Source organism: Pseudorasbora parva, chromosome 3 (assembly GCF_024679245.1).
Source record: "Pseudorasbora parva isolate DD20220531a chromosome 3, ASM2467924v1, whole genome shotgun sequence".
Lineage (NCBI taxonomy): Eukaryota > Metazoa > Chordata > Actinopteri > Cypriniformes > Gobionidae > Pseudorasbora > Pseudorasbora parva.
The window spans coordinates 22,728,778-22,741,251 of NC_090174.1; the positions used below are offsets into that span (position 1 = coordinate 22,728,778).

The window sequence follows — 12,474 nt, forward strand, 5'->3', positions numbered from 1 at the left end:
TTTATGATTAAATATGGGCCTGTGCTTGAATTGGCTTTTGCTCCAAAGCATAAATGTCAAAATTCATATATCAAAGCTGACAACACTGTATTTTCATTCGTTCCTATTTTCTTTATAGTTTTTTTTTATTGTATTTTTTTTTTTAAACGTGCTAACTATTTTCTTTATAAAATCTTCAGCAGTTGTTCAGTTCGAAAAGCATTAAACTCACAAGGTTGTGACAAATATTTGTAGGCTACATTCGCATTGCATTTCCCCCAGTAATGTTATAGCATTGTTGGTTTTCGCTGTGTTCTATGTTCACAGTATTGTACGCTTCACTGTGTCCTTTGTTCACAGCATTCCACTTTTAACTGTACTCTTTGTTCACTGTGTTCCAGACTATGCAAGCGGAAATTAAAGTGGAGTGAATTTGCCTGGAGCAAGGATTTATATATATATATATATATATATATATATATATATATATATATATATATATATATATATATATATATATATATATATATATATATATATATATATATACGTGGCACCATTAACTTCCATATATATATATGCCACAAAACTTGGTTACCCATTAAAATATCTTCTTTTTTGTTCAACAGAAGAAAGCAACCCATGCAGCTACAGGGCAATAAATGCAGACAAATATATGTGGGTGAAATATCCCTTTAAACTTTTATTTCCTAACCCCTTTAAATTTTATTTCTTGTTTACTCCAAGTGTAACAAGGGATTTTACACCTTTTTATCTGGTGTTCTTGATTCAGGACGTCTTTTTCTATCTGGCCAAATGATTACATAAATATGTCATATTTGGCTGAGCTATCACTTTAACTTCATTTCTCATAAGATGTTTTGATAGTTTTAACCTGCTAAGGCTACTGAAGAGATTCTCAGAATTAAACGAAGGCTATACTAAAATCCAGTAATAAGGATTGCATTTTATTTACATTTTAAAAAAACGATGACATGAATTGGCTAATGAATATGAATTATGCGGATTGTCGTATCCTATGATGAAAAAGTGGCAAGTGTTTTTTAATGGGAGAAGAGCGTGCCAGGGGGCGTTGTTGTGGGATATTGTGTGGTATGTGTTATGACCATCGACTGACAGCAGATTCATCTTTAGAGCCACACGCCCACTGAGAGAGAGGCAGCGGCTCATCCACCCCAGCGCTACCGTTATCTCACGCTCTTCAAAATCACCATATTCTAACCGCAGAGATGCGAGGTGAGCCCGTCGTTTGCCAAACTAGCTGAAATTGGGCAGTATTAGTGGGCTATTCGTTGTGGGATTCAATCAGTGCATCTGACAGCCTACATGCAGAGCGCGTAACGAGAGACGCAGAATGCCGCTGCTCATAATGTGACTGACCGCGCGCACCGCATCCAAAGCCGCTACATTGAGTCTGAAGAAGAAACTCGGTGATCAACAAATCGCATCTCGTCTCAGGAGAGAAAAACATCAACATGGGGTAAGTTGCTTGTAAATAGCAAAACGTATAGTGTAGGAATTGTCAACGCCGAGCCTAGTCGTTTTATCTGCGGTCTTATGAGGACAGGGCAGAATATAAGGGCAGTTATTCATGTTCATGAACGCCTTTAGTGCCCTTTATAGCGTGCATAGGAATGTATACTGAATTATAAAACACTAATATAATGCTGAACATATTTATGTGCTTTATGTATTAAGATATGTTGTGAGACAGTTTTTTTTACACACCCACCGACCCACCGACCCACCCACCCACACACACACACACACACACACACACACACACACACACACACACACACACACACACACACACACACACACACACACACACACACACACACAATGTGGGTGTTCACTCATATATTCTGCATACTTTTTAATTGATAATTCATTGTTCATTCACTGGGGGGACCTTTTTGACCAGTAAGACCACAGTTTTTTTGGTCAGCTGTGTATTATTGTTTTTATGTGAATAACAAGCATGTACTCTGAATGAGAATGAACATTAGCTAATTTCATATATTGATGTGCTGCAGAGCCAAAGGCCTTTAATCTCGTCGTGCTTATGTAATCTACATTTCAACAGAGCACCGCTGCATGGCACAGTCTCATCAATACAATTTTGGAGCCAATATTGGCAATGACATCTGATATATCTGTACATAGTGGAATTTCCAAAGCTCGGCGGGAGATTGACCTGAAATATAGATTTTTAAATAAAGGTGACCCTATACATTGCTATTCAATCTTAAAGGGTCTTCTGCTTACAGTTTTCCCCCCCGGTCTCTATGACCTCAAATCTTCTCCATCTGTTAAGGATGCATGTATCGGCCACCATATCAGTATCTGATACTCATTTTTAATATTATCATTATCGCCCCGAAATTCGAAATTTGGCCAATATATTAAAGGTGATAAATAGTGGATTGTTTCCTTTAGCTGAGACACTTTAGATGTGCACTGTTCGCCATGATGGTTTTGAATTCCTGGAAATATGACTGGAATATCTTAAAAAAGGAAAATGCAGTTAAGTGTGCAACATCTGCAGCGCAAGTTTGTCATAAAGGCCACATAAAATTACAATGAGAACATTATTTATTTGGTCTTGGCACATTAATGGTGAGACTTTAGTTTTTGTAGTCAGGTTCTCAATAATGATATAAAAATTTGGATTTGGATTTATTGACGAAAATATTGGTTATTGGCTTTCGGTATTGGCCAAAATGTTCATATTGGTACATGAACCCTATCATTGGTAGCCCACATCTAGATATTCTCAAAGACTCTCAAAGACTTTCCCAGAGTTGTCTTTGATCAGTGTCTGGAAGTGATCATTCTTTCATTTTAAATGTGTTATTACATAAAGGTAGATCTTATCATGGTGGCAAAGCATTTTCCTTTTAATAAATACATAAAAAAACTAAAAAAAACTTGAATTGCTTTAAGACCCCTCTTCTTCGTTCTTAATTAAATTATAACCGTTTAGGAAGTATATGACTCTGGAGAAACTCACTCTCACTTACACACTTCAGTGGCACACAATTCAATTTATTACATACTATAAAGTGTTTGGCTGTTGTGTAGCTTGCTAACATTAATGAACAGCCGTTGTAAAAGGTCCACTTGAAATGCGCAGCATTATTAAACATGTTGGCATAATTTCCATTAAAACAGAAAAAGCAAGTTGCGACATATCGAACAACTCATCCCCTTTTTAAAAATAACCAATATCATTCGGTTTATATAATAGCTCGGCCAAAGCTGTTGAACTCAGTAAAGCTGCAGTTTCCTCCTAATTTCTATCCGTTTCTCCTCCATATAGCTTAAACACAGCATTCTGTGCAGATTTCAGATGGGTCCGATATGTTTTGTTGTCTGCTGTGCTGACTCGCACATTTGATCCGATCCGTGCTATCGTGTCTCTGGACCGGAGAAGACTGCACGCGCTGCAACGGTTCGTGTGACACTAATGTGAAACCAGACTTCATTCGCTCCAATGGAAAGCATATTTACACTGTCTGAATCGTTCCCTATCCCCTATATAGTGCGCTTTGTACCATTCACCATGTAGAAAATAGTAAATATGTGAACAAGTGACCGATTTCAGCCACAGCTTCAGCGGGATGCTTCAGATTCTAGAGCGGATTTGATTGGACAGAAAATCTAATGAGAAGCTGAAGTGCAGAGTAATGTCATCAAAATCATTGATCCATATTGGCGGAAATGAGAGACTGTAAGTTTTGAACACTTATAACTTCTTAATGTGAATTTTGGAGCACACTAGCTTATAGATAACAGTAAGACTAACATATTCATACTAGAGCTGCACAATTAATCGTTAAAAGATTGTGATCTCGATTCAAACACCCACACAATCTCATTTCTCTCATTTCTAAATGACAAATTCCTGTTACAAATATTCGTATTATCACAGAAGTAATATAGGATAAAAGATTACAGTTTGGATATAAACACTGATGTCTATATAGCGATCAAAATAGAGTAAATCACCTTTTGAAAACAATATGACTCGTCAACCATTTTATCTAACACATCATTACGCCAGGTGGCGACAATATATTCTAAACAAATGTATTTGTCATTGAATCATTCAATCAAGAGATTCATTCAAAAATCCTTTGAGTAAAAATCCAATGAGTAATTCATTGAATCATTCATTCAAATGGATTTATATCAAAATAATTGATTCCGATTAATTCAGCTTTTAAATAGACAGCAGCAATTTTTGTCAGAATCTCTAGTAAATGACATGTTGTTACATGTCTGTTCAGAATGGTGGGAGAATCGTAATCTCTGTTTGAAACAAACGGAAAAAAAATCACGATTCTCAATTTATCCAGGATCATGCAGCTCTAATTCATACTAAAAGCCAAAAAACTTGATCAATTAATACATTTGACATTTCTCATAAGCAGTGCTTTGTTGTACAATGAAAAGTTATCCAGTTTGCATATTTTGCTTATTAGAAAATATAATTTGAATGATTTAAGCAATGTCACCTTTTCAAAGTCAACCGTGAGCATGCAACCAAGTTATGTGACTAACAAAGTATCTTCTTATGTCCACTACCTGTACCTGCTATTCCACATCACTCAAGCTTTGAAGTTTGGTCATCTTTATTGTTGCTCTATGATTTTGTCAGAAAGACAGATGTTGAGAATGAAAATGTCTGCTAGCTCTGGATGGTGGTGGGTTGTTGAAGGTGGGTGGTGTGAAATCATCGGTGTTGATGTTAATACAGAGCGGGCTGCATTTGATTTAACATTGGACAGTCTCAGCTTCGAGATACATTTGACTGTTGAATCCAGTGGATTTTATGATCAATCTCATACTTTAATAATGGCTTGTAACATTCACATTTTCTCAGATTGCTTTGAGGGTTTGTGTTTTCAGAAACATTTAAGTATGAAATCACGTTTTTATGTTCCTTTTCCAAATTCAGGCTGATCTTATTTTATTTTTCTCACGTGGGCGGTTGACATTTAACCATGAATTGATGAAAAACGAATAGGAAAATCAAGATGATGTTTATTCTGTTGGCTACTGAAAAAAGAAAACAAAGAATGCTGGAAGAGTTTTTATTTCTTTAGGTGTTCTGTCATATAGTGTGACAGATTGCACACTGGTCAAATATATCAAAAGCATTTTTTCTAGTCATTACTGGAAATGATAACAGTATTATGAAGTACATTATTTATTTAATGCATTTCGTATTTTGTTTTAGCATAACAGAATGCTATTACGATGCAAGACATTTTTGTTAATGTATTAGATTAATTTACACCAAGTATGCTTGTCACACTATTATAAAAATATGAGAAAACGTATTATAGAAAATGAAATTCATGAAACCTGTACATAAACAAATACATTTAAACAATAATAAGAAATAAAACATCCAGACAATTTTCAAGTCAGCTGCAATAATGTAGCAATATGACTGGTTCCAGTCTATTTACTGTTTCATTCTTTCCCTAAGGGTTCCTTTAATTCATTACTTCATAAGTCTGTTTTATTTGAGTGAGAATAGTGAAAAGTATGTTTGCTTTATTTACACGCAAACAATTTGGATGGAAATGTTCATATATACTCGGCTATCGGACTGCAGTCCCTTTATAAACATATTTTATTTGACTACATTGACCCTATGGAAAAGGAAGCGTGTGATGTCATGTGAACCACCCATGTATGGTGACTGCAACTGCATGTTAATGGAATTTAAATACTAATTATGCAACAAGCCTTTGAAGCTCTTCGGAGATCTTCCGCCTCCACGGTGCAGCGTAAGCACTTCTCCGTACTCCGCAGCTCTCTCTCTCTCTCCTTCACCTTACTTAAGCTATTCCTGCTCTTCTTCCTTCTCTTTTCCTTTCACTTCCTTCTCAGTTTCTCTTGTTCCTGCACATCAGCCCAGCAGCAGCTGATTAGAAGCACGCTAATGTAATTCAATATGGTGATTAATTATCCTGGGAATACGAGCAACAAACCGTCTGTGTTTGCGATATTGCCTCCTTTCCACCATTATACTTCAGATCCTATATTTTAATAAGCTGGATGAAATATTAGAGTATATTAGGATTGAATGGGATTTTTTTCTGGGATTTGAAGGGTGTTATCTGTGGAATTAGGTCAGAGGAGTGCAAGGTATGGGAATGGTATGGAAAAGCTCCATCTGCCGATGATTGAGCATGCAGAAGTGGAGATATACCCTTTGACATTGATTTGAGGGCAATTGCGTTTAGCTTTATTCAGTAGTGTGTTGGGTAAGAGCCAATGAGCAGGTTATACAGTAGTGGGCTTCTATCCATGTTTGTATTTGGATTTTGAAGCAAAGCTTTTCTCTTTGCAATGACCTAAAACTTGAAGGGCATTAGCGAAACTTCCCATGTAACCATCCTAGTTGTATCTGATCTATGTATTCAGAGATAAAGCTGAGATTGTCAGTGATTTGACGCTGATGCAGTTGTCTCTCTCTCTCTCTCTCTCTCTCTCCCTCTCTCTCTCTCTCTCTCTCTCTCTCTCTCTCTCTATCTCATATTAGTTCATTGTGACGTTTTAACATAAAACCATGTTTGTGCAGTATCTGACCTCTATCTCTATGTTAAAATATAAAACTGTATGCAAGTTGATGCTTTGTTTTGTTTTTGCTTCGCTACTGCTTGATGAATCTGTATCCACCACTAAACCAAATCATCATTGTAAACTTACCATAGTGAATCAGGGTATGGCAATAACATTTTGAACACTGATTTTTTTTTATGTACTCTTAAGGAATTTTTGTTTTAAAATGTTCCGTATTGCACCTTTAAATGATATTAATAAATGCTGTAAAAATGGTTGTTCATTGTTAGTTTATGATCCCTCATGCATTAACTATTAACAATTGGAACCTTACTGAGAAGTTTTGCCATGTGAATGCTAATTGCTGATGACATGTATGTATCAGGATAAATGTGTAATTATGTTAAGAAGAATGAGAAAAGTTCAGAGTGAGACAGCTCATCTGACTCGGACTCCAGTTTTCTTTTGTTCTCTTCAGCGGTGATTTCCTATTATTCTAGAGTGATTATTCCTTCCTTCCTGTAGTCCACATGCTTTTCTGTTTTTTGTTGCATAAAATTATAACGTTCAAAAAAACTGAACTTCGTTTTTCACTGTACATGACCTCCAAGATGATTCATTCCTTAAAGGGGGGGTGAAATGCTGTTTCATGCATACTGAGCTTTTTACACTGTTAAAGACTTGGATTCCCATCCTAAACATAGACAACGTTTCAAAAAGTTCGACGTTTGATGGAGTATTTCTGTGTCAAAAATGCTCCTTCCGGTTTCTCACAAGTTTCGGAGAGTTTTTTTCCGAGTATGGGTCCGCTTGACGTTAATAAGAGCGGAATGTCCTTATATGGGCCGTACGGGCTCTTCTCCCGGTAGGGTGCGCGCGTGCGTGACCAGAGCGAGAGAGGAAATGCACGCCCTAAACACTGCTCTCAAGGTGCAGATTCTGTCGCGCCGCGCTCCACTTTATTCCTTTGGGTGACATCAAGCGGCTTTAACACGCCCGCATAACATTCCGGGAAGGCAGCGCTGCATTTGAACCGATTTGAACGCAGAAATGACGAGAAGCGTCACAACATCGCTTCAATCGTGTCGCAAAAGTGGATCTCCACGGTCACTTGCTGTCTCAGGACTTCACGAAATCAACAGTGTTACCAAAGAAGTGTGTTTTTGACGGAGCGGTCCCAGCGATAAAGGGTCACGGTCGTGCTTTGGAAGCAGGCAGTGAGTAAAACTGCTTCAAATGTCTGTTTTTGGCTATCGTCGCGTAAGTAAACATCAGTAAACAACACAATCATATATAGTTAAATTATCAATGGAGCATGCGATCTATGGTGTGTGTTTAAATACATTTGTTTAGCTGAACAATATAGGTGTCAGTTTGTTTATTGAAAAACCTCCCAAACATAAACCTAGGGGACGTTCACACAAAGCGTGCTTCGTCATTCAAATGCGCTACTCCATTGTTTTTTTTATACACTATCTGACGTGCAAAACCGTTTTGCTTGCTACTGCTAAGGTTTAGTCACATACAATAGTCCATAAACCCGAATCATGTCCTCATAAACTGTGAGTAAACGCACACAAATGTTGACAGGCCACTAAATACTGTACATACCACAGAGACGGACGTCCTGATGTTGCTGCTTCTCCTGTTCAGTTTATTTTAGCCTCCGGATCTGATTCTGGATCATATATGTATTAGTTGAATCTGATTGATAGCCATGGTTTATTTAGGGTAATGTTTTCTTTTCATCGCATGACAATGCCAGCTTTCAGACGACCTCAATGCAACAGTTGCGCGCTCGTCATTCTTTAGCTCCGCCCACAGTGTACGCCTCCGGCCGCTCGTTTTTTTCCTGAAAGACTCTGTACAGCCTATCTTTCTTTTATAAATATAATTAAACTAAAGACTTTTCGGAGATATGAAGGATGCAATACAGGTACTCAAGATTGACATGAGATTGACTGAAACTGAGTGTTTCACCCCTCCTTTAATGGGATAGTCCACCAAAAACCTGCGCTTGTATGACTCTGTTTCTTCTGTGGAACATAAAATAAGATATTTTAAGTAATATCTCAGTGTTGTTTTTGTTCATATAATGAAAGCCAAAGGCATCCAGCGTTGTTGTCGACTCCATTGACTTTCATTGCATGGACAAAGACTTTTGAAACCTTGCTTGAAACCTTTAAAACATCATGAGGGTGAGTAAATGATGACAAAAATTATGCTTTTCTTCTTCTCGAAACTATCTTTTTGCGAGTGTATTGTCGACTTGTGTCATTATCTGAACCTAGAAATGCAGCATTGGAAAACTTGGCTTGGGGTGTTTATGAAATTCTGCCCATACAAGAATAAATGAAAATTAGTTGATCTGGCATTTATGTAACCTTTGTCTATGTGCGATTATCAAATTAAGGGTGTCTGGGAGCCCTGATACGCTCTTAGTGTGGTCCAACATGTGTGCGAGGACCGAGGACATACTTCCAACAGCAAAGATCGGGTCAGTAGGGGTGGGACTGCACAGATTACTGCGTCCCTGACTATATTTAGTGTCCGTCCCACACTGCCCCAGCCTGTTTGGCATTTCCATATCAGCAGGGCGTTGAATGGTTGCCTTGCACTGGTAGCAGGGTACCAATGTGTCTGACTGCTTAGGCAAGACCCAGGTTTCTACCTGGGTTCAAGCAGTGGTGATCAGCAGCAAGATGGAGGCTGAAGAAATGGTGATCCGTCTACCGGGACGTTCCAGCGCGCCTGCCGGAATCGGAGAGACGACGGTGCTCAGGCACAAAGAGGTTCACCACTTTTTTTTCCTACCTTTCAGGGAGCAGCCCATTTACAGCACCCGGGCACATGTCTTCCAGATAGACCCCAACACTAAGAAGAACTGGATGCCCACCAGCAAACATGCAGTCACTGTATCTTACTTCTATGACAGTACCAGGAACGTGTACAGGATCATCAGCTTGGACGGATCAAAGGTAATGTGCTGTGTTTCTGATGTGGATTAATGTTCGTTGGTATACTGTAAGAAAGCATTTATTGTGATTGGGAAATAGGTCCTATAATATGTTCTTCTCAGTATGGTGGAGATTAAAAGATTGTCTTTGGTGCAGGAAAAGCATTTTATAATGAAATCTCAAAAATGTGTGTTTTTGACGCATTCAGTTGAATAAGCAGGACCCTTTTGTGCTCAAGAGATTTGAGGGAGCACAGGATCGACCTGCTTGAGATTGCTATCAAACATATTCTCTCGGATAGAAGTGGATTATTTCACTTTCCCTGTGGAGAGCAGGATGCACTTGAATTGGTCACTGCTGTGCAAACTTATACAGTGGAGGTAATGGCCCAATATGTCAGTATAAGCGACTCTACATCCGCTAGAGTAAGTTCATCCATCTTAGCATTGGCTATTTACTTTAAGGCTTTCATAGTTTCACCCATTTATTTTAATCTAGATGGTGTAATTGTCCACCATACTTCTAATGCAGACCATGTATTTCCACCATCCTCCTGAAATTTCACTGTAGAAATCAGTCATGTGGTTTTGTATGTCAAATTACAAACCTTAGATACAATTAGCCTATTTTACAAGTATTGCTTCTGCAGGAGAGGACACACTGCAAAATAATGCTTTCAAAAACATGATATGAACATTGTATGGAATGTTTCATGTGCAGTCATAACCCTATCCCAATGGTTCCTCTACTTTAGCAGAGGAGGATTTAAAATAGCTCCCGCAGCGTGTTTGAATGTTCTTGTGAGTTGGGATGCTCAGCCCTCCCCTTAGCTTTTGGTTTCCGAGACAGAAATAACATGTGAACCAATGCACTTTGCACTGTGACTGTTGACACCTACACAGGCACACACTGTTTGTTGAGCAGTTGATCCTGCTTGATGTTGAGTTTTGTGTAGACCGTAAACATACAGGGTCAACGATCGATACATTTGTTCAAAAAATACATTAAATGTCTTAAGTACAATGACTTGAATACACCGCTTCTATGACGGGCATAATTTGGCACTTTATTTTACATCCCTGTTTCACATGAACATACTACTTATTGCAGAAATGACACTAACTGGGTGGTATAACTAGGTGCTAGCCCTTAACCTACCCCTAAACCTTAAATGAACCCATGTAGTTATACATTATTTAGCACTTTTGTGGGTAAGTACACTGTAAGTACATTGAAAGTACACACTGTAAAATAAAATGTGACCCATAATTCTTATGTTGTGGGGCACAAAAAGTAAAAAAAGAAAAGAAAAAGAGAAAATAATGTCTCAAGAAAACAATAAAATTGAGAGGACCCCTGCGAACCCTCATGACTGTGTGCCGATTAGTCCTAAAAACAGATCCTTTGACGTAGCAACTAAATACTAAGGTACATAAAATGCTAACTTCTGATGTGATCTCTGTCCCGTGGTGCGGCCACCGTAATTTCTTGGTTAAAGGGTTACTTCAGCATGGCTTTGTATCAGTAGAAACCCTGGAGTTATTCAAATGATTGTGCTTTCCCCCCTCATATCCCCCTGAGACAAGAGATTTATGCATTTTATTTCTAGAAAAATTCCTCCGATGACGCAAATTGACGATATTTGCGTCATCTTTGGAATGTTTGGCCAGAGGCTAAAGACTACAGCCAGCAAAGGAAGCCATTTCCTCATGTTTTCAACCCGCACATGGGGGATGGGAGATCGCACTCACAGCTCAGCTCGCAGCTGCAGGCATTCAATGCTGAGCAATGTAAGTGTTTTAACTTCTCAAATTAATTCCTATGAAAGTTAAGCTTCCAAAGGCATGAACTGAAAATGCTCCAGACTGAACGCACGCTGAGAATGTATGCCGCGAGTGTAGTCGCGATTACCTCAGCTCTCATCATGAGAGCTTATCAGCTCATTTATGACGTTAAATGTAATCTGACTCCTGCAGCGTTTGTGCTGTGAGACTTACGCGGCAACTCGATCATTATATTGAACAGACACGTTCAGTTTTTAATTGTAGTGTCTTCTCCAACTCAGTCACAGTAATCCAGTAGGTGGCTTTGGGAATGGCCTAACAGGGCAGTGAAGCATTCTGGGAATTGTAGTCTTTCATCCCCATGAGACAAATACATTTTCTGTCTTTTCTCAGTCTAGAAGGCACCAAATTCAAAAATAATTTCACATTTCTACTACATTAATGACCCAGTTTAAATACAGATTCATCTTTCCAGCACTGAAGTACCCCTTTAAGAGCTTAGGTGGTGGTATTACAAAATATAGAGATCCACGGTTGCATTATTATGTATTGAAATGCTACTGTTCCTTATGAGACTGGGACAGGGAATGGGGTCAACCCAGCAGCTGTAATTAGAGTCTGGTCTTAAGTCCAGTCTGAGCCCTGCAGGGAATTTAAGTCATGCTCACAGTGGCTGAAGGTATTAGCAGGATGCTACATTGATTGAAGAGCTCATGTTAAGCCTGACATCATATTTAAGCTCTGACCATGCCTGTGTTTTCTCCCTCTTCCCCTATGCAATTTATTCTGCCCTTGCTTTTATGTGGCTCAACTGATTGTGGTCCTGTCACTCTGAATGACAGAGCCTTGCCACTTAAGCCTTGTCTTTATCTGAACCACCGTTGACCTATAATAGGCAATAGCAGAGCCAGCAGTAAGGTCTCTATTCGCTGAGTGCTATTCACGTTATCTTGGATAGAACTTCTCTTGATGGTATCCGATCTAATGCAGTTTCCTTTCAGTCCATTTTCTTCTTACATTTTTGCCAATTTCTTAAAGTTGCCATGGCGTGAGGGCGGGACAACCCACATGAGATCACAGCAATAGCAAACCACAACGATCCAGTCAGCTCCCGATGGGCTAAATCTAGTCCCGCTCTACATTTTTTC

The 12,474-nt window shown here is 38.7% G+C and overlaps 1 protein-coding gene across 2 annotated transcripts in view; it reads left to right on the forward strand.

Annotated features, from left to right (window-relative positions):
* The first annotated feature begins 1,082 nt into the window (after window positions 1-1,082).
* The window catches only part of homer1b (homer scaffold protein 1b), a 38,945-nt gene continuing 27,553 nt past the window's right edge, over window positions 1,083-12,474 (forward strand). The window contains exons 1-2 of one of the 2 annotated variants that reach the window (XM_067438170.1): window positions 1,083-1,480; window positions 9,407-9,563. In XM_067438170.1, coding sequence (XP_067294271.1) covers window positions 1,476-1,480; window positions 9,407-9,563 — 162 coding nt within the window. In that variant the 5' untranslated portion in view covers window positions 1,083-1,475. Of the gene's footprint in view, window positions 1,481-9,170; window positions 9,564-12,474 lie in introns of those variants that run through there. The other variant, XM_067438169.1, reaches the window with a different exon arrangement.